At 42.2% G+C, this 22466-nt stretch overlaps 1 protein-coding gene across 3 annotated transcripts in view; it reads right to left on the bottom strand.

Moving 5' to 3' along the window:
- Positions 1 to 22466, bottom strand: part of INTS9 (integrator complex subunit 9) — a 79233-nt gene that overhangs the window by 37665 nt on the left and 19102 nt on the right. For all 3 annotated transcript variants that reach the window (XM_073335636.1, XM_073335635.1, XM_073335634.1), the window contains 5 exons: positions 19451 to 19590; positions 17790 to 17876; positions 11792 to 11912; positions 9794 to 9928; positions 3675 to 3786 (listed from right to left, as the gene is read on the bottom strand). In XM_073335636.1, coding sequence (XP_073191737.1) covers positions 3675 to 3786; positions 9794 to 9928; positions 11792 to 11912; positions 17790 to 17876; positions 19451 to 19590 — 595 coding nt within the window. The remainder of the gene's footprint in view (positions 1 to 3674; positions 3787 to 9793; positions 9929 to 11791; positions 11913 to 17789; positions 17877 to 19450; positions 19591 to 22466) is intronic.

Here is a 22466-nt window from a genome sequence, read left to right on the forward strand (position 1 = left end):
TGATGGGAAATTCGCTGCCTCACTTGGATTTCTCCTTTTCCTTTTGTAGACGTTTCTCTCCATTTTGGTTTAACTGTGCCTGACTGCTTTCATTCAGTTGTCTCTCTGAGTATTACATTGTTCATGAGATGTAGAGGGCATGACAGATAACGAAACAAGTGAGCTGTAGATTTGCAGTGGTTTGCATAAACATTGTTGGTTCTGTCTATCCAGATGTTGGTTCAATAGGTATCACTTGTTTGCACAGTGTCAGTTACTTGCCTATACAGTGCCTAGAACAACTCGACCCTAATCCATGACTGGGGTTCTAACGTGCTACCATAAATGAAATATTAAGAGTGAACCCCTAGCACCTGTAAAACAGGGGCACTCAGACCAGCTGAAAGGCTTCACAAATGCATTGTTCTGTACACACTACAGCTGGACAGGAAACATTTTTCTCATCCTACAACAAATCTGAGATTTAAAAAGGTTTCCCATTTCGCACTGGGAGGAAACCAAGAATTTTGGGCAATTTTTTGCAAAAACAGCAATATATCCCCACCCCAGAATAGTTAAAAGCCCAGGAATTAGAGCCCTCTCCTGGGATGTGGGAGACCCAGGTTCAAGTTCCTATTCCAAAACTGGCAGAGCAGGGACTTGACCCTGGGACGCCCACCTTAGCTACTGGCTATTCTAGGGTGAGGCTCTCTCTAGAATTCCACCCTGCACCTGAGAAACCTTCTTGAAAGTGTCATCAACCCAGATATGCTCTCATGAAAAATTTCAGTTGTGACAAACTAGCATTTTCCTACGAAAACCTTCGGTCAAAAACCTGTGCCAGACCACTGTCTTTGAGTTGCACCTCTTTGAATATTACATTCTGAGATGTAGAGGGCATGACAGACAATTAAACATGTGAGCTGTACACCCTGCAGTGGTTTGCATAAACATTGTTGGGTCTTTCTATCCAGATGTTGGTTCAACACATATCATTTATTTGCATAGTGTCAGTTAAAGGCCTACAGAACTGGACCCTAATCCATGTCTCTCTGTAACACACAAGTCTGCTCTCAGATACACCAGGGTGACTTCTACAGATGCCAATAAGTGAATGTGTGTATCTGAAAGCAGAGATTTGAGCCCAATTTATCTTGACGATGTACTCACAATTTAATATAGTATTATAATCGTGGCATTTCAAATTTAATCTCATTCAGTAACTCCATAATAAGTTGGTTCAATTTACAACTCAAAACAAGATACTTGACTTTCCAACAGCTGCCGGTGCAAGGTCAAGCTGGCATCTGAATAAAAACACATCCACAGAAAGAGTCTGGAAATTTTGCTGATGATGCCCAAGGCAATGAAAATACAAGTCCATTTTGCATAGCTGCAGTGTATTGGTGCAGCAGCGCTGAGCACTGTAAAAAGTGGTTTGTCAGTAAGCTAATATGACCTGGAAGACAAGCTCAGGGTGGGGAATCATGCATGGGACCCTAATAATGGGAGTTGGGAGTTTAAGCCACAGAGTGTTGTGACAAAAATGAAAACTGAGCTCAAGGTGAAGCTTTTGCAGTTACACTTCTGATCTTAGCTACACTTTAATAGTCACAAACATGCCATTATTTTAGGGTATTGGAAATGGAATAAAATGTGTGTCTGCTTTAAAATTTAACTACTATATTATGATCTGTTTGTGCAGTTCCCTGAGCAGCTCGCAAACAGGAGCTTTATAAAAATTATCATTGTGGTCAACAGCCCTGCCAATTCAACTGGTTTTCTTAGCAGCCGGTTGCTTTTGGGGCCTTTCTACAGGTCTACTGGGAAGCTGGACCAGTGTATGACTCTTTCTGATGTCAGGCTGGGTGGGAAGGGATTTCATACTATTTGTGTGCTAACAAACAGCCCTGGCATTAAAATGTTTTAAAGTCATCTTCTGTTTTCCCAGGCCCTCTCATATTTTTTGCTAAGCCCAAGATGGAATCCCCACGTTCTCAGGGGGCAGACTTTGAACAAACGTTTTCCTTGTTTGTTTTTAATGCTTTTCAAATGTCTCATTTCACCAAGTTCAAGACTGACGCTGGCTGGGAGACCTTCCCCAGTCAACCTCAGAACTGTTCAGGTGGTTCCGAAAAAATTTCATTTTTTGGATCTCTGACATTTCTATATATAAAACTTTAAGATAGATGGTTTGACATTTCTACATTTCCTTCAGACATGATAATTTAGGGAGTAGAAACACTGAAATTTGTTGCTTTCTTCCTCTCATGACTTATAAAAATAATAATATTGGAAATACAACAAACTTTACATTTATGCAGTATGCACATGTATATACAGCACCTATCACATAACAAAATGTAAGCAATTCACAGCTTTTAATGCTCAGTGACCATTATGATCACATAATATGACCCCCTGTGTAATACAAGCCATAGAATTTCATCCACTAATTCCCATAGCAAGGCTAATGTCCTGTGGTTGAACGGAAGCATATATATCTTTTAGAAAGACATCTGATCTTGACGTAAAAACTTCAAGTGGTGGAGAATTCAGCAAATCCCTTGGTCAACAACTTGCCCTCTAACTAGAATTATATCCCCACATCAGGATTTTGAGATAGAGAGTCTTTAAAGTGGGAGGGAACATCCATCTAGTGATTTTGTCCTTGAATTTACGCATGGGTGAGAATTTACAATTTACTGCTTCTGTCAGAAGGAGTTGGCAAGCAGGAGCCAAGATTCCTGGGTTCTGTTTCCAACTCTGCCACAGGCTTCTTTTGTGACCTTAGGCAAGTCACCTAACATCTGTGCCTCAGGTTTCCCCAACTGTAAAATGGGGCTAATGATACTGGTTTACCTAACTATGGTGGTGTGAGGTTAGTTTATTTAGGTTTCTAGCCCTTTGAGTTTCTCACTATACAAGAGTGAAGTTGTTATTTTTGTTACAACCCTGACCTCCTTCAAAATATATAGTTTACAATAAAGCTGTTTGCTAGAAGAACAGGCAGAAGCAGCAGAACATCTGTGAGGAGAAACCATGAGGACAGGGGAGTAACCACAGAAAGGGACTAGGTAGGGGGGAGAAGAGAAGGGGGAAAAAAGTCAGATATATTCCAAACAGGTTGGGAAATGCTGCAATTCACACTCTGATGTTACAGCTTGCAATTAGCAGCTTTTGCAGCTGTGAAAGCTTGTGATTAGATTTAATATTTCTGTGGTCTATAAATATATATAAAATAAAAAATAAAGAAGATTGTACAGTTTGCTTCTGATATATTTTCAAACCAGGTGTAAGAAAAGAAACAAAGTCATAAAAATGGTGTGCAAGGATTTTACACTGGCTGAGATACAGGAAGGAAAAAGCAATATTTCAGCTGGGATGTCTATTCAAAGCCTAGGCAACACGTAGTCGGTTGGCAGCGAGGCTGCATATTTAGCAAACCAAAAGCAGCAGATGATTAAATCTCATTAAACCTGCTCCATTCCAAACCATTTCAGGTACAACCTGTGTCTCTTAAGGCTCTTTATTAATGACATCAGGAGCACATCGTAAAATCTAAACAGCTAGTTTTATGCCAGAAGATATAGTCAGGCAACTTACTCAGTTCCAGGAATCGCCGAATTATTTCCCACCAAAAGCAATGAATAAGATTATAAAATAAGTAAAGTGCTTCTTACAAAGCGACCTACCCAGGTTACTGCAGAACTCCCCCACCATGCCATCGGGGTTAGCAGTGGGAATCTGGGTAAGCCCCGTCAGAATGAGAACATCACTGTTTTTAAGAGAAGCCTGGTCCATGGCCTGAAAAAGAATGAAGTGAAGTAAATTCAGTAACAGCCACAGCACAGACGTTCCCTGTTTTACAGTAAGAGAAGGACTGGCAAAGTAACTCAACACAGCATAATCAACACAGAGATTATGGAACAATTTAACAATTTAACTTCTGGCCTTCCTGCATCTGTAGAGATGCAACAAAAGCTAAACAGAAGCTTAGAATCAGAGATTAGGGTTGGAAGACACCTCAGGAGGTCATCTGGTTCTAGTCCACGCCTCTGCTCAAAGCAGGACCAACCCCCAACTAAATCATCATCCCAGCCAGGGCTTTGTCAAGCTGGGCCTTAAAAACCTCTAAGAATGGAGATTCCACCACCTCCCTAGGTAACCCACTGCAGTGCTTCACCACCCTCCTAGTGAAATAGTGTTTCCTAATAGCCAACCTAGACCTCCCCCACTGCAACTTGAGACCATTGCTCCTTGTTCTGTCATCTGCCACCACTGAGAACAGCCGAGCTCCATCCTCTTTGGAACTCCCCTTCAGGTAGTTGAAAGCTGCTATCAAATCCCCCCTCACTCTTGTATAGCCATGTCGGTATCTGCCAAGAGAAGTCATGTGATTGAGCTAGAACTAGCCCCCTCTGAAAGTAGCATCCTCAACAGATTAATCATCTTGCGGCCTTAGGAGCTGACAGCGTGGCTGAAATGTTAATACTAAACATTTCTGAAGATGTAATGCAGGAAGCGTATTGCTCCACAGACTGCACTGGCTTCCAACTAGGTTTCAAGCACAGTTCAAGGTGTTAACTTTGATCTATAAAAACACATATTGCTTCGGTCTTGGGAACCTCCTTCTCTCCTGGGAGATAGAAGCTGCAGATTTCTTACATGGGGGAGCTGGAATCAGGGTATTCTCAGTAGAGGGTCCTTAAATCTAGAGCCAGCTCCACTGCCCCGGTGGCAGAGCTAGAGCTAGCCAATTTCAAGACACACTTTTAGACTCATTTATTAGTCCAGGACTTTATTTTGGGGGGGGGGGGAGCAGGGGGATGTAGGATGGGAAGATTATCATGGGTCTTTGTGATCCATTAGTATTTTTTATTAATACACCTAGAAAGCTGTGACTGGTGCATTATAAATACATTTTAAAAAATTAAATAAAAAAAAAGACATTTAAACCCCAAAGTTACATACAGTTGGCAAAATAAAACTAACTGATATAGAGTTGTACAGAAACCCCATCACAAACTTAACCACGGCATCTGCAGTGCAACGCGACAGTCAAACTAATGAAGAAAACTACCCTCTACATCACCATTCCTTTCAACATTGAACACCTCCCAGCAGTCAATCAAAATAGGGTTATAGGATCTCCATTCTTAATTCATACGTCTTTGCAGCTTGTGCTAGAGGCTACCAGGCTTAAAATAAAAGAAGGTTTCAACATAATGGGTGTCTTCAAAGTGGCGTGCCCTCCTGACTCATTGTGTGCACCTGTACAATCACAAAGTACAAATCAAACTGGACTATGTGGATAAAGCACGCAGGTGTCTGGTCCTACTGGTTGCAGTTGCAGGTGACATCTTGTCCATACATAATCCATGCTCTATCCAGCTCCTAATGGACAGAGGCTTACACCACAGAAAATCACCACCACAATCGGCCCCTTTGCTGGCTCACCAGAGGCGCCAAAGACGAAATGGCCCATGAAAACGGAGTGTAAACTTTCACCTGTAGAGACAGTCCCTCTAGGTCAAAGTTGAGACACATTGGGCAGGGAAGTGTAAGGACAGCTTGCATTGTGCTGTGCTTAGAGGACTTTATTCTCTGGGGCTAATAATCTGACATTTCAGCAGCATTAAATTAAATTAGGGTGGCAATAAACTTTCTTCCCCCAACACCCCCACATTAATTATATTGAGTCTAAGATTGGAGATTATATGTAATGGGTGCTAGTATGGAAAACATGTATTCCCAATACACAAAACAGAACTTCATCCAAATTGAAATGGTAAACTTCTGACTGGGAGAAATTCACTTCTCCCTCCAAGGCTGAGCAATTGGGCATGATGCAGCTATGATATAGTTGGGCTAGAGAAATTAACTCTGGCCCCAGCCTGGGGGACCGCATTGCAGTCCCCTCACTGCTACCATTGAAGCTTTTAGCATGGCATAGCAGCTGCAGCCCCTTTGCACCACTTGTCTGGTGATTTAGGGCCATGGGCATCTCCCCTGGCCTACCCCCAGCACAGATTTTTGCACCAGCCTATGCAAGGCTGATGCAGACTCCTTCTGAGAAACTAAAGGACCCTGGTACAATTCCCATGCTCCCGGTGTAGCGTGGAGGCAGTTCAAAGAGCTTTACACCTGCCCTTGATCCCACAGATGAATTTTGCCCGTTGTCTTCAATGGGAGTTGAGGGTGCTCAGCACCTCACAGGGCCAGGCTCATAGAAGACCATCTCTGAGTCCATGAATATGCGCCTGTGACAAATGAAATGCACATACACAGAAGTGCCAATAATGCGATAAAATAATATTGAGTCTGCCAGTGATAATGTACATAATGATTATGCTATATTAGATACCCATCATTTCAGCTTCTACTGCACTGAGAGGGCTTGTATTGATTCTTCTGGTAAATGTAAACAATAGGTCTTTAAAAGGCTTTTAGTGACACTTCTAATCACATGGTCACCTCAAGGTCTCCACTTTGGCGCCAGAAGGCAATTCCATATGTTTCTGGTGCCGATAGGCATCTAGGCAATGTTTCCAATGGGAACCCTCTGTCAGAACATAAGAGCGAAGAGCAAAAGCCATAGTGTGTGTCCGGTGTAGATCTCATCAAATAAACCCTTTTAAACTTTGCAGCTATATATGGAGCAGTCATGAATGGAATCTTGCTGACCACCTGACTTACATTTCCCATGAAAGTGCTTTAAGTACCTCATATAAGACCTCCTACTCTACCTGGCCTACTAGCACTATATACAAAAGGAACTAGTCAATAAGCTACAGTGACTGGAGAAGGACACACTCTTGAGGGAAGCAGAGGCAAATGCACAAGGCAAAATGGATCAAGGATAACTCTTGAAAGATTGATTATGTGCACAGAAGACACTAGTAATACTGCCCAGCAGCCTGCACGAAAACCACAATATATCCACAAAATGTTCAGTTAACTTGGTTAGACAACAGATTTACTTGCATTACTGTACTATATTTCAACCTGACTTGCTCGTTGCAGTTTCTCTTATGTTCCGTAAGGAAGTCAAGTGTGCTATACTCCGCTCTATACTAAGGATGATCACAGTGTATCAGGGTGAAGGAAAAACAGCTATATTTTATCCATGAAAGGAGCTACATCCAGGAACACAAACACTATTAACTCAATGGAACAGTGGTCAGGAATGGAGATCGTTGGCTGCTGCAATGTCAATAATGTTGTAAGTCAGGTAAGTTTTAAAGGGCAATATAAAAAACAAAGGAAAAAAGACTCCTGATGGAATGTTAAGGTAGCACAAGTGAAAGGAATTAGGAATTGAAAGGGTTACTAGTCCTATAGCAATGTTAATCTGGCCGTGTTACACATCCTGTATATTTGTGGTACACAGTTACAGCAAGACAGACTGAAAAAGAAAACAATATGTCTTCCTTGCTAAATAAACACCACAAATATATAGGCCATGCAACATGGCTCTTAACATTGCTTTCTTGATTTGTTTTAAATCTTAGATGAATAAGCTTAACCATTAATGTGGGAAGTGTGTGTTTAAGATAAAACATGAAAAGGGCAGGACAAGGGAGTCAGAAATTGGCTTTGGTCTCACTCCCTATCCAGTGAAATGACTCAAGTGAATTCTGCAGACTAATTCCAAAGCCAGGGGAGCATCCTGCTCACATGCCCTTTCCACTTTATCTTGGCGTAATCTCATCCACAAACAAATCCAATGATCGCCTCTATGCAGGCGAGTCACAGATCTACCTCGCTCACCCAGTCTCTTCTGTCCAAACTAAAATCTCTGCAACATCTCCTCATCTGGGTACAGCTGTCAGTTCAAGTTCAGCTACTCTCCCGCCACTTCCTTTCTCGACCACTGCAAACAGCACCATCATCCCATCTCTCACTCAAGCCCTTACCCTGGGGTTCCTCTTCAACAAAGACATCCCTCTAGTTCCTCACACGCAGGCTATGTCTAAGCCTTTGCAATTTTTTTTTTTTTTGCATAATGTCTTTAAGGTACAGCCTTTCCTCTCCATCCACACAACTAAGACTCTCATCTCATGCTTCCAGTACATCATCATCCTTTTTTCTGGCCTTGAAAGATACAATCTTGCCCCATTCGTATCAATTCAGAATGCTGCGGCAGAGATCTATTTCCTACTCTATCACTTTTTACCAGTGCAACCTTCTACTTGTACCTTCCTTCTCTACCACATCAAATATAAGTTAGTTCTCTTCACTTTCAAGGCCCTCTATGGCCTGCCCACACCCTACCTATCGTCTCTCATTCATTACCGAGATATCAACTCCTGCCTCCAGTGGGTCAGTGCAGCCAGCCTCCATTGCTCACTTGTTATATTTTCAAAACAGGCACCTGCATGCTGCCACCTCCTCCCCAAACACACTCGCAGAATTCAAGGACAGATGGAGGGATTTTGCCCAAAGTTTCCAACAAAAGGAGAACGTACCTTCAGACAGAAATGAAGCATGGCAAGTTATAGCTTAATAGATGGTGCTTGGAGCAGCACTGTGCCCCCTCACACGACTGGGTGTTTGTTCAGTACTAACTGAGAAGGAAGAGCAACACCTAGCAAACTACCCAAACTATTTCCTACAGCATCAAGATTTTCCCATGGAGGTCTTCCATTCATCACCCACGCCAGTCTGGAGAAAAAGGATGGGGATTTAGAGACCCCAATATGTTATCTATTGTAAATACAGCTGCATTATAAAGGGACGGTGAAAATTACTTGTCAAGCTTTTGCATGCACAATACTCAACAGCAGGGAGTATAGAGGATACTCTCCTTGGGACAAGGTTACTTACTGATCATGAACCTCACCTTTTAAAATTATTTTATTAAAGCCTCCTGCTAATACCTCTCTTTTAACTATTGTAAGTGACAACTTAGTACTGTGAACTCCCAGCCATTCTTTCCACTAAAAATTTATGGATCCTGAAAGAATTAATTTACTGGAAATTACACGTACAGCACTATAAAGACTTTACCCTTAGCAGAGCAGGGTGGAAATATTGGCACCCAGTTAGCCATCATTCCTTCAAAGCAAGGATCTTTCAGAAGTGATACAGAAGCAGCCTGTGAACTGTCTTTAGAGACTATACGGTTGTTGTTTTTTTTAAGCAATGCTCTCCTGCATTAAACAGGAAAGTTCTGGAGTTAACATGGCCCTTAACATTAAAGCAGCAGACTTTTACTTCTGGAGATTGGTTAAAATTTGATCACTGGTAACAAAGAGCTTAGTTGTCTCACTTTACTACTTAGAGCAGTGGTTCCCAAACTTGTTCCACCGCTTGTGCGGGGAAAGCCCCTGGCGGGCTGGGCCGGTTTGTTTACCTGCCACGTCCGCAGGTTCGGCCGATTGCGGCTCCCACTGGCCACGGATCGCTGCTCCAGGCCAATGGGAGCTGCTGGAAGTGGCAGCCAGTATGTCCCTCGGCTCGCGCCACTGGGAGCTGCGTTCGGCCGAACCTGCAGACGCGGCAGGTAAACAAACCGGCCCAGCCCGCCAGGGGCTTTCCCTGCAAAAGCGACAGAACAAGTTTGGGAACCACTGACCTAGAGGATGCTCGTGCGCTTGAAAGAGTGGCCGTCTTTGCTTAATGCCAACTAGGACGTCTGGCCGATCACAACTGCAGGGCATTAATACAGCTTAGATGGGGAAACTTTTACAAGGTGCCTGCCGCTATCAGACCTGACCCCAAGTGAGGCGAGGGCCCCTGTTTATTGAGCCTCAAATTCACTTCCCCAAAAATGGAATTGCTCTATCAAGATTGAACAGAGTGTTTGTACCTGTGGGTGTGTTGTAAGCAGCGAGGACCCCGAAACATAGGACACCTTTTCATAATGTGATTGTATAATCCAGTTGGAGCTTCCAAGTGCATAGCCGGAACTGAGAGGAGTCACATGCACAGCGCCAAACAGCTCCTGGAAAAAAACCGGTTGAGAGAAATAAACAGAAGAGAATGAACATAGAGACAAATTAGAGCACTGATGAGATTTTAAATAATTATTAATGACAGTGCGGTTAGCAATTAGATGATTAGAGGCATTTTTACAAAAATATCTTGATAATTTAGAGTTTTACTTTCTTTAGAGCCCAGGTGAAAAACTTTCACCCCCTCCTGCACTAGTGCAAGACTTCTGTTTGGATGGGGAAAATAGCAAGAGAAGGTTTTATGTTTAAAGACAAACTCACTGCTCCCCTCCCCCCACAAGACTATTTTTATTGAAACTATTATCCATAGATGGTTTTGGAACAGCCCCTCCTTCTACAAACAAGCAAAAAACAGCCTAAATTCTGAGGGCAGGTCTACACTACAGGATTGTCGACCTAAGTTACGCAACTCCAGCTACGTGAATAACGTAGGTAGAGTCAACGTACCTTAGGTTGACTTATTGCAGTGTCTACACAGGGCTGGATCAACGGGAGAAACTCTCCCGTTGACTTACCTTATGCTTCTCGTTCCGGTGGAGTACCAGAGTCGATGGGAGAACAATCTGTGGTCGATTTAGCAGGTCCTCACTAGATCCGCTAAATCGACACCTGGTGGAGCAGTCGGTGCAGCGTCGATCGCTGGTAAGTAAGTGTAAACTACTTAGCAGTGTTCTTTCATCGAGTTGTTTCCTTTCCTCTTGTTCTACAAAGCTTATGTTTTTTGTCTGTATGCAGTAATGACTGCCATGATTTACCTTGTGGCTACAAAGCTAAGAGAACAAGAGGCTGAATCTTGCAATATACATATTTAAGCATCCGAACACATACTAGATGCCTCACAAAATAGGTAAAGACATGGTCCCTCTCCCAAACAGTTTACAATCCAGGGCCCCAGATTCACAGGCACATTAAATGAATAAAGTAAATGATTGATTCAACATTTGTAGGAGTCAAAATAAAGGTGAACTACTATTAATATTTACTGATTAAAATATAAGCCCTCCTACTAGTTACTATACAAAGCTCCCAACCAATGGGAGCTGCGGGGGTGGTGCCTATAGGCAGGAGCAGTGTGCAGAGACCCCCTCGCCCCCCAGGGATGTGCTGGCCGCTTTCGGGAGCAGCATGGGGTCAGGGCAGGCAGGGAGCCTGCCTTAGCCCTGCTGTGCCACCGTACTTTTAGTGGCCGAAGACTGCAATCAACTGGCAGAGGCTCCATGATTGACCAGTCGATCATGATTTACCGGTTGGTGACCACTGCCTTATCCTAAAGGTAGGCTATTAAGTTGTTGGGTTTAATTCATTCTAGGGTGTGTACTTGCTTATGGCACAAAAAACCCCAGCAGAGGGCCCAAAAGGAGAAGCGTGCAGATGGGGTGGATTGCACCAGTGTAAAGTGCTCACAAACTCCAGTTATCTTGGGGAGGGGAGGAGGTGGAAAAGCGAAGACAGAGACATTCAGCAGATCCCCAGAAGTGAGATGTACTGGCTGGGGAGGGGACGTGGCCAGGGAACCCAGAAGATATGCTAATTCAGAACACACCTCCACCTCCCACTGGGCCAGCTTTAATTTTATGAATCTCAGCTTTATGTTAAAACTAGCTTCCCCTGAGGAATCCAGAGAGCTGCTTGGTCTTCACCAAAGGGGAATCTTCCTCACAAGGCAGGTGATGTAGAGCACTGAATGGAATCCTGTCCCACCCTCCAGGCTAGCATGACTAGCCCCAACACAGCATCTAGAATGGGTGCAGAGCATAGGAAAATGAGGGCGCCCCAAGATTCCTACAAAGACAAAAGAGAAGGGGAAAAAATGTTGCTCTTGTTTGCCTGACATTAACTGTATCAATACTCACAATTTTCTGAGAATACCCCACCAGCTGGATCTTGCTGAGTGCAGAGTTCACTTCGGGCATGGTATAACACCTCCTCCATGTAGACACCTCCACTGCATCTTTCAGAGGGGCGGGCAACAGCCTGTAAAGATCAAATGGGATCTAGGCATTCTCAGGATTTCCTGTTCGGCTGCTAGACTTTTATTTCTATTTGTCTTTGTCGCGTTTTAGCTCCTAGAACTCACTCCACATTGTTTCGCACTCTGGGGACTGGCCAGTTCCAAGGATGAAGGGAAGGTTGAGCTGGGAGGTTTTCCTGGCTAATCAGAAGCCGGGATGGGCCACTGCCACCTGGCCCCAGAAAACACTTCCTCCAGCTTTTTCTGCTGATGGTTCCCAACCCCCTTAAGTCAGGAAACAGTAGGGGGAAAGGTGGGTTGCAGCATCATTTTTACCATGGATTAGAAATAGTAGCAGATCTGAAGTACAGATAGGCTGTGTTTATAGCAAAAGGCACTGCTAGAATTTGGGTTTGAGGGACAGTAGGTATTTTGGATTTGCCTGCAACACACCCACCTCTGAAGCTGTGAATCTGAACACAGACAGGTGGAGAGTATGGTCTTGTGAGTAAAGCACAGGACCCAGAATCCGGGGACCCTATGCCTATTCCCAGCTCTGCTGCAAACTTTGGGACTCAGAGGCCTAAGTCACATGCTTCCACATTAGTAAGATGGAAACAATATTTTTCTCCAGACGGAATTTGCAAGAATAAATTCATTGATGTTGCAAAGCACTTTGACATCCATGCATGGAAGTACTGAGTTTTCACACCTTGGAAAACTTCATCCATTCTATTTTTCATACATTGCATACATATGTATTTTTTGCAAGTTAGTCGGCCAGTGTTGTCAGGGGAAGGTGTGACCTGTAGTGTCAGAGCCTGTAAAAGGGGTAGCTAACTTCAGGGAAATAAATCTTCTTTAGCAACATGAACCAAGGCAGAAGCTGCCAAAACACGGAAGAAGAATAGGTTTTTTGGTATATTAAACTAATGCTAAATCAAAGGCTAATTCAAACCAGTTTCCCATGATTTATGAAAATTGGTCAAGTTTTTTTGATAAATTTGCTTAAAGGAATGTAATTTATTGTTATGTCTACTAGTTCAGAGAACTTCTCCATAATTTAACATACTGAAGAAAGGATTAAGGCCAGCTCTTGCCAAGACCATCATGCATGCCTACCGCAATGACTGCAATTCCAGTGCACACTGGCTGAAAGGGAAAGGGTTAAGGAGGCAAATGAAGTGTCCAAGGCCTCTTTTGGGAAATCATAAAACAGGGAGCGAGACAATGCAGATAGGAGCCCAAGATCTATAGGCAATAGTTTCAATGCAGTGTCTCGTACCTGCCATAAGAAGCCGTTTACTGTTGAATGCCACAATATGCCTATTCTTCCCAGAATGGTCTCCTAGCAGTGGCCAAAGTGGGGATCTGTCCTTGCAGACAAAGGTAATTTTCTAGCATCCTTGGACATAGTTGATCTTCAGAGACTGAGAATTATGTTAAAATCCCCAGCAGGAAGGGCAGAACCACTCTTCAGAGGGTCAAGTTCACTCCTAGAATGACTTCTTAAGGTGGCAATGGGGATTTGGTCTTCAGAAGTCACCCTGCCAGGATTCTGCAGTTTTAGACCTACTAATTTTAGAGAATCGATCTAAGATATGCAAATAGCGTAGCTGAAGTCGGCATATCTTAGGTCGACTTACCTGGCCGTGAGGATGGCGGCAAGTGGGCTGCTGCCGCTCCCCCGTCGACTCCGCTTCTGCCTCTCTCGAGCTGGAATTCCGGAGTCGATGGGGAACGCGTTCGGGGATCGATTTATCACGTCTAGATGAGAGGCGATAAATCGATCACTACCCACATATCTGGCGGGTACTGAAGATCTGCCCTTAGACTACTACCCTATTTTTCAGCTTGTGTATGAGGTTGCCAGAAGAAAAGGGTTATGGGCTGAAACACTACTTATATGCGGATGGCATTCAGCTCTATGCATTCCTCACGGTTACCCCACTGTGGGCCCTCTCATGGCTGTCGGACATATTTGGGTGGATGATGGGGCAGTTGGTAAAAACTCAGTGCAGATAAGACCCAGGTAATGGGAGGCAGCATGCGCTAATGGTTCTTATGAGAACTCTGGCATCAGAACTTTGGAATTTGTTCTTAACTTTGCCCTTGCATAGTCTTGGGCAACTAACTTAACGCGTGTGCCTCAGCTTCCCGCATCTGTAAAATATGACTTAATCCTGCTCAGTGCAGAGGACCATGCCTAATGTTTACCAAACTGGTTTCCAGCTGGAGGAAGGGAGGACTTGCCATATTGGATCAGCCTATCTTGTCCAGTATCCTGACAATGGCCAGTTCCAGGTACTTTAGAGGAAACTATTAAATGGGTAATTGTGGAACAAAGTGCCTTTAAGGAAAGTTTCTTACCCCCCCGCTTAATTAGAGGTAGATTCCCTGAAGTGTGAGGGCCTATATTCCTTCCAAATGTTTGGGTTTATTAACTTATTACTAATGCAACTCTGGATGTTCTCATTACATAAAATGATACTTTCCTGAATCCTGCTCAGCTCTTAGCTTCAATCATATCTTGCAACAATGAGTTCCACAGATGAATCGTGCCTAGCCTCTACTAATACCTGGAAAACAGGCATTTTGTGCACCCGCAATACAAGGACTTAGCAGGATCGGAGTCAATATGAAGGCTGAGTTTCTATAGAACCTTCAAACGCCTATTCAGTTAATATAAAAACTACTGGTAATAAAACTTGCTAAGTAATTAGTTCATGCTGAATCTGGTAATGGAAAAGTGCCACCCACTATAAGACACTTACTTTTTACAGTATTGGCATTTAAATTGCTTCAGCGCTTTAATGAAGATAATACTTTGTGTTTCATACTAACTAATCGGAGTGAAACGAGCTGAGCTGTAAAGTAATAATGGTGATTGATCAGGGTGAACATTTTGTAAAAAGTTACAGACTCGAACGTAATAAGTATTCTGTTCCAGCAGCAGCTACCAAGTACTTTTAAAACTTTGAAATTCAACAACAAGGATAGGATCCTCTGAAACAACTGATGCCATTTTTACCCTGAGCATATTATTAATCAGGTATTAATTTGTGGACTAGTGGATGTTAGCTCAAAGGCTATGATAATCAGCTTCATTTACACTTACATGACACTTGTCACCTGAAATCTCAAAGCACTTTGCAAACATTAATTAAGCCCACAACACCCTTAGAAGGTGATTAGCTCAATTTTACAGAGGCAGAGAGAGGTTAAGAGGCTTGCCCAGGACCAGTCAGTGACGGAAAGAACCAGGAATAGAACCCGGAATTGTTGCTCTCAGTTCCCCATTCTAATTAAGTACCAGACAACACTGGTCCATCAGGCTGGTCACACAGTGGTGATCACTAATATTGCTACTGATGCATTTTAAGGTTACTGGTAGGTTTGGAAGGCTTAGATTTTTATCTGTAAATGTCAATTTCAGCATACCCGTGCGCACATGCAAATATCTGATGATAACTGAAATTTACAGATAGGTGAAGAAAGAAGAATGCTGCTTGAGCTCTTACTAGAGTTTACGGCTATTCACTTGCTATATTTTGACCTGTGATGTTGACGATTTGTGTTTTAACGGTCATAGAGCTTTAACTTTCTGAATCTCAATGTTTACTACCATTAAAGAATTCTTGTCTGACCTCCCCATCATTTCCCACAACTATGAAAATTTAAATGGATAAAAACAGAAAAAAATGCTTAAAAAATTAAATATAATCTATCAAAATTATTTAAAAAAATCAAATTCTGCTGAACTTATTTACTGGTTACTCTTCAATACCATGCTGGTAGAAGATTATTCTACCAATTTCCTCTGCCCTTCCCTACAAAGTATTTGGGCATGATATAAGCTTTAGAGATCGTCCATTTGGAGGCTGCAGGAATTAGCAGCAGCTTGTCTTCTAGTTAAGACTCCTGACTACAGCTCATCACACTGTATTCCATGCTGTACACAGGTCCTCTACCCAGCTCAGGGACTGACTCTTGCTCCATCTCCATCCCGCTACTATACAGGGAGATGTCAGCAAACCAGTAAAGTGCCTGAAACCACTATGGCTTATTGCTAAAAGCAGCCAAGTCAGCAGGCTGTAAATTGGCCATGTAGCAACAACCTCAGCTTGACCAAGGCAGGAGGAGAGGGGGTTTTGGGTGCCACAGAAAGGGCAGCTTTACCCTGCTTCCTTCCTGATAAGAATTGTGTTGAAGTTGCTGATACATGCATTTTAGAAGAGCAGGATGTGCTTCAGAAATATCTATTAGGGCCTCAAGGCTGCAAACTCTGGAAAAACCCACCCCTGGTTAATCAATAATCAGAAGAAACCTCTTGCTTGACCATTGGAACTGCTTGCTTAACAAGTTTTCTTTAAGGGTCATGTCATTCTATTACTAATGTATAAATAAGGGGGAAAAGTTTGAGGTAGTTGGACTCTTCTGGACTCTCCTATGGATACATCTTGCAGTCACCACTAGCAGATGGAAGATTTGGCCCCCGGAAGCCTGCCTCTGTGCCACTCGAGAGCCACACTCAGCTAATGATCAAGGGTTGGGGGTGTTTTACTAAGTTGTTGAGGAAGTGCTTGAGGCTAAGTAAAATTTAGCTTTAAGTGAAAGCACTCTTGTGTTGTCCTGTTTGTGACAGCCATCTATCAGTCAGACGGCCATGTCTCCCCAATTTATTTCCTGACATCACCTTAGCACAGAGTAAAAGTTACCAAGAGCTTTGGGTTGAAAGAACCCCGGGTAACGTTACAACAGGTGCAGCTGACAGAGAGACCATGGCAGACAGTTCCCAGGCTGAAACTCTCAGGGCTAAGGCATTTTTCTACCAGTGGAGAGAAGAATGAACCCACATCTTGCCCTCTTTAGAGCCTGTTCCAACTCCAACAAAACCAATTAAAAGACCCATTGGCTTCTATGGGTGTTGGCTCAGGTCCTTCAGGAGCAATGCAAAGCTCATCTCTTGGTGTAGCCCTTTCTGAAAGAGATGACTGCTACTGCAGACAGGTAGACAGCATTTCTCCTGGAATATGACCACCAAGAATGATCCTGCTAAAGAACTGAACTTCTAAAATCAAGGATGGCATGGTATTTACCAAAGGTGGTTTTTATTAGGTAAAATCATGGCTTTTATTGCCTTGGGAAAACCTAGTTAGCCCCAATTTAAGGCATTTCCTATTTTAAAAACTGTTTCATTAAAGTACGCCACATTACACTTGATTTTAGTTCCATATTCAAATTGTGGTTACATAAGGCAATGGACTAACTTAGGCTTGTACAAACAAAGGACAACAGCAGTAGGTGTAATATTAATATGTAATTATCATAGTTAACATTGAAATGTCTGTATATATTTTAGTTTGAGAAAACACCAAGGAAGTTATACGTCACGACTCATTTCAGTTTTCAATATTCTATAAACAAAAGGAAAAAACCCAAACATTTGATAATATGAAAATGCCCCTAATGTGGAGTTGTCAGCTTGGAGCATTAAGCAACAAGAAGCACGCAGCGTTGCAGACAGAAATGACGCTACTCTTAACTATGCATACAAAATCTGGATACTAGGGTGAATGGCACATTACAGATGCATGGATAACAGTTCAAGCCTACTCTCATTTACACCAGGAGTCACTTCTGTAAAGTCAGTCGAATTAAACTAGTGAGAGAGCAGAGTCAGGCCTTTGTGTATTCGGCACACATTTTCCTAAGAATTAATTTGGCTAGTGGTTTGGAAAAAGACACCACCATGCAAAGTATCAGAAGAGAAACCATAACCATGTTTGTTTCAGGATTCTTTTTCTGGTTATATTAAGGGCTGCAAGTCCAGCAACTGAATCATCATTATAGTGAGCTTTTGACAGCCACTGTAGTTTTACAAACAAGTTGTTCCTTACCGCTGCACTTCCTTATTCTTCCACAAGGAGGCAGACTGAGCCTTTGGCACACGTTCAATAAAATTCACCAGCTCTTCCATGAGAAGTCTGCAAAGGAACCATTACTAGCATTAATCAAAAACACCACGAATTCTCATTGCATGAAATTAGGATATTTCATTACAGTGACAGTCACTGCATTAGCTACTAACATACTGCATAAAAATTCATGGGATGGCATATGTTGTTTTTTTTAAAATCCTCTCTTCCTTATAGGCTAAAATAAGAAAAAAGCCACACTGTTCCAGACTTCCAGGGTCAGAATTTCAGATTGTATAAATCAATATTGCTTCACTGAAGTCAATGGAAAAATGCTAGATTATGCCAGCTGAGGACCTGCCCACAGACTTTTGGCTCATCTAAAATAATGGAATGACAATGGACATTATCATATTTCTCTCGTTAGACTCATAGATGTTAAGGTCAGAAGGGACCATCATGATCATCTAGGGTTAGGGTTGAAGAATCGTTCGTCATACGATTGTACAAGTTAGAGATGGAAAAGACACATTAGCTGATATCCGCACAGCACTTTGAAAAGGTCAAGTGCAATGTTAGCATTAAGACTTAGCTCCTGCAACTTCCGGATGCAGTCTTCAAGATAGAGGCTGTACCGGGTATTAGAGTGATACCACATTTGAACTAACCATTCAGATCCCAAAAATGTATATATGCCTTGCTTTATGAAGAAAAGCTGTAGCAAGATGGTTCCCAGAAGATACATATCTATTTTACATGACGACAGAGGCTGGAGAAGACTTTTTAATATTTGCCATGTCATTTCCATTCAGGGATCAGCAAACACCAGGGTTGGAACAGATTGTTTTTGCATTTTGCTGTGAGTTTCTTTCCCAGACCTGAAGAAGAGCTCTGTGTGGCTCCAAAGCTTCTCTCTCCCAAGAGAAGTTGGTCCAATAAAAGGTTATTATCTCACCCATGAGGTCTCTCAAATATTCTGGGAACAAGACAACTACAACTATGCTGCATACATTAAACAGTTTCAATCCTGCAACCTTTACTTGCATGGATGAATCCACTGAAGTCAACAAGACTACTAGGGTAAGTAAGGGCTGCAAGACTGGGCTCTGCATTAACCTTTACAGTGTTGCCAAATCTTGGAATTTTATCCGGAGTCTCACAATATTTGATTTTTTTTCCCCTTAAAGCCTCAGCAACTGTAGTCATGCGATTATAGGAGAATCTGAGTTTTCCTTTTAAAATAAGCAAATTTCTTACCCTCATGGTTGTGGAGCATGCTTTAATTTATTGGGTTTTTAAAAATCTCTTGCTTTTCAAAGCCTAAGAAATCATGATCTTTGAAGGCTTGAGGTCAGCGACACTGGAATTACACCGCTGCAAGTCACAATGGGTCTACTGGAGCTGCCCTGTTTGGGATGCACTATTGCCCTGTGCCCACACACAGCACTCACAGCAGGGCCAGCCACAGAGTTTGGGAAACACTGAGTTAATACATTTTCAGCTGTAAAGACTTGGCTAACTTTCAACTATTGCCTGAAAGCCTCTTAGGAACATCAGATGCCATACCTCTACCCACACTGTCCTTAACACCTTTTCCTTAGTAGTGAAGGAAAAGAATTAGAGAATATAGAAGGGCTTTTCACCTGCCAATCTGAACAGTGGGCTCAGTGGCATACACTGTTCCAGTGAATCCAGTATACTCTGTGATATAGGGCAATGCCATCATACAGTGATAGTTTGAGATCAGGATGACATCTACCGTAGACAGGTCTAGTAGCTCAGTCTGAAAACAGAAGGGAAAGACAAGTGACCTGTAATCTTTGCACACACAGTTTGGGAAACAAAGCAAAATTGTTTTTCAAGTATTTACACACTTTTCATTGTAACCTGATGAACATTTAACCATTAAAACAGGTGCACATAATGTCTGTGGGAACAGTTACGATTTTCCATGAGTTAATATTTTTTAAAAACCTCTAAGTTACTCCCTTCTTTGGGTTGCTCAGGTCATCCAGTCTTTGATTTGTCTGTTTTAGACCACACAGACCCTTGAGTATGTATGAATGCAATAAATGAACATGTAACATTACTTCTTATTATATAATTAGCATGTGTCCATCAACATGAGTGAACATTTCACCCAATCACCATTGGACTATCCCACAGCCATCTATTATGGGGTTTATTGCATCTTCTTCTCAAGCAGCTGGTTGGTATTGCCCACTGCTGGAAACAGCATAGTAGACTAGATGAACACCAGTCTATCTAACAATGACAACGCTACATTCCTGCACTTCACACACTAAACATTGCATTATTTAACATCTTTATCAGTCACAATGTTTTCCATCACAGTATTCGAGTATGAGATTGTGACACTTCATCAGATACTAAGAAACAGAGGTAGAATCCAATTTGTTTTTATGTGACAGCTACAGTAATGGTTCAAAAGAGGCAAAGGAGAAAATTTAACACACGAAGGAATTTTAATTAGAGATATTTACTGGTAATGCTATAATACAAATGGTGTCAAGTCAGAAATTTACAAGACATTTGACCTCTAACTCAGATATTATAAAGCAGCTAATGGGATTCAAAAGTTATCAAGCACAGATTATCCCATTACAAGGCTCGGTCCATCGATCTGAATAAAATGGCAGAAAAGTAGGTTACTCAACTTTCCAGAAGCCTGACCCTAGTGTTCTAGTGACACATTTCTGATCTCATATCTCTAGCTCTCACGCTTTCAGCCCATGATCATGAGTGAAGTTGCAGATGTCTCTTCAAAGTGCAACTCAATGAGGCAAAGAACGGGCAAAGGGAATAAAAGCAGGAAGAACCATCTCAGGATACAGACCACACATGATCCATTTATCTTTCTAACCTTGCTGGACCGAATCATAAAAATGTAGGGTTGGAAGGGAGCTAAAGTAGTCATCAAGTCCACCCCCCCCCCCCGCCCCGTGTTGAGGCAGGGCCATGTAAACCTAGAACATCCCTGACAGGTGTTTATCCAGCCTGTATTTAAAAATCTCCACAACCTCTCTTGGAAGCCTATTCCAGAGCTTAACTGCCATTAGAGTTAGAAAGTTTTCCCCTAATATCTAACCTAAATCTCCCTTGCTGCAGATTAAGCCCATTACTTCTTGTCCTACCTTCATGGACATGGAGAACAATTGATAACAGTCTCCTTTATAAAAGCCCTTAATATAACTGAAGGTTTATCAGGTCCCACCTCAGGTCATCTTCGCTCAAGACTAAACATGCCTAGTTTTTTTTAAACCTTTCCGCATAGGTCAGGTTTCTCAAACTGTTTACCATTTTTGTTGCTTTCCTCTGGACTCTCCAATTTGTCCACATCTTTCCCATAAGGTGGCACCTAGAACTGGACACAACACTCCAGCTGAGGCCTCACCAGTGCCAATTAAGTACCACTATGCCTGACTAAGGCTTCTACTGCAGCATCTAGGACCTGCTTCTTCCATGAATCTAATCCTCCACTGATTTTGTGCTTTTCTCAAACCCTGTCTTGTGCAGGGGAGCCCAAGCTAATAGCAGTTTAGATCACACAAAACTGAATGTGAGGTGAACTTCAGCGCTGCACTTGGATCCAACCTGGAGACTCATCAGAAAGGGGAACCTAAAGGACCAACTGTAGAGCCCCAGTGCTTCAGCTGCTCACCACATTAGGAATGTTCTGTATATAAATCAAAGGGGTGCAACAAACAAAACAAATGCAAAGGGGGAGAAAGCATGCACTATGGGGCTCCTGCTAAAAAGCACCTAAGTTGTTTTTTAAATGTGGGAGAGACTCAGAAAGTTGCCCAAGGGGAGTGAGTGTTGTACCATATGGCCCACAATAGTAAAAGCCTGCTCTCCTGCCAAGCCGTTAGTATGTGATCGTTAAAAGATAGGAAGTGTCTGAGTGCAGAGATCCAGTCTAATAAAGAGGTCTCAAATATATATACACAGCATATACAAAATTAAAGGCTTTAAAATAGGGCTGTCAAACAATTAAAAAAATTAATCATGCTGTTATACAATAATAGAATACCATTTATTCAAATATTTTTGCATGTTTTCTACATTTTCAAATATTGATTTCAATTACAACACAGAATACAAAGTGCACAATGCTCACTTTATATTTATTTTTTATTACAATTATTTGCACTGTAAAAATGATAAAAGAAATAGTATTTTTCAATTCATCTAATACAAGTACTGTAGTGCAATCTCTTTGTCATGAAAGGTTTCAGAGTAGCAGCCGTATTAGTCTGTATCCACAAACAGAACAGGAGTACTTGTGGCACCTTAGAGACTAACAAATTTATTAGAGCACAAGCTTTCATGGGCTATAGCCCACTTCATCGGACGCATAGAATGGAACAAATAGTAAGATATATATATATATATATATACACACACACACACACAGAGAGATAAGTTGGAAGTTGCCATACAAACTGTGAGAGGCTAATTACATAAGATGAGTTATTATCAGCAGGAGAAAAAAATTTTTGTAGTGATAATCAAGATGGCCCATTTAGACGGTTGACAAAAGGGTGTGAGGATACGCCTGTTCTCACTTTCAGGTGACATTGTAATTAAGAAGCGGGCAGCATTATCTCCTGTCAATGTAAACAAACTTGTTTCTTT

This window comes from Lepidochelys kempii, chromosome 3, assembly GCF_965140265.1.
Source record: "Lepidochelys kempii isolate rLepKem1 chromosome 3, rLepKem1.hap2, whole genome shotgun sequence".
Lineage (NCBI taxonomy): Eukaryota > Metazoa > Chordata > Testudines > Cheloniidae > Lepidochelys > Lepidochelys kempii.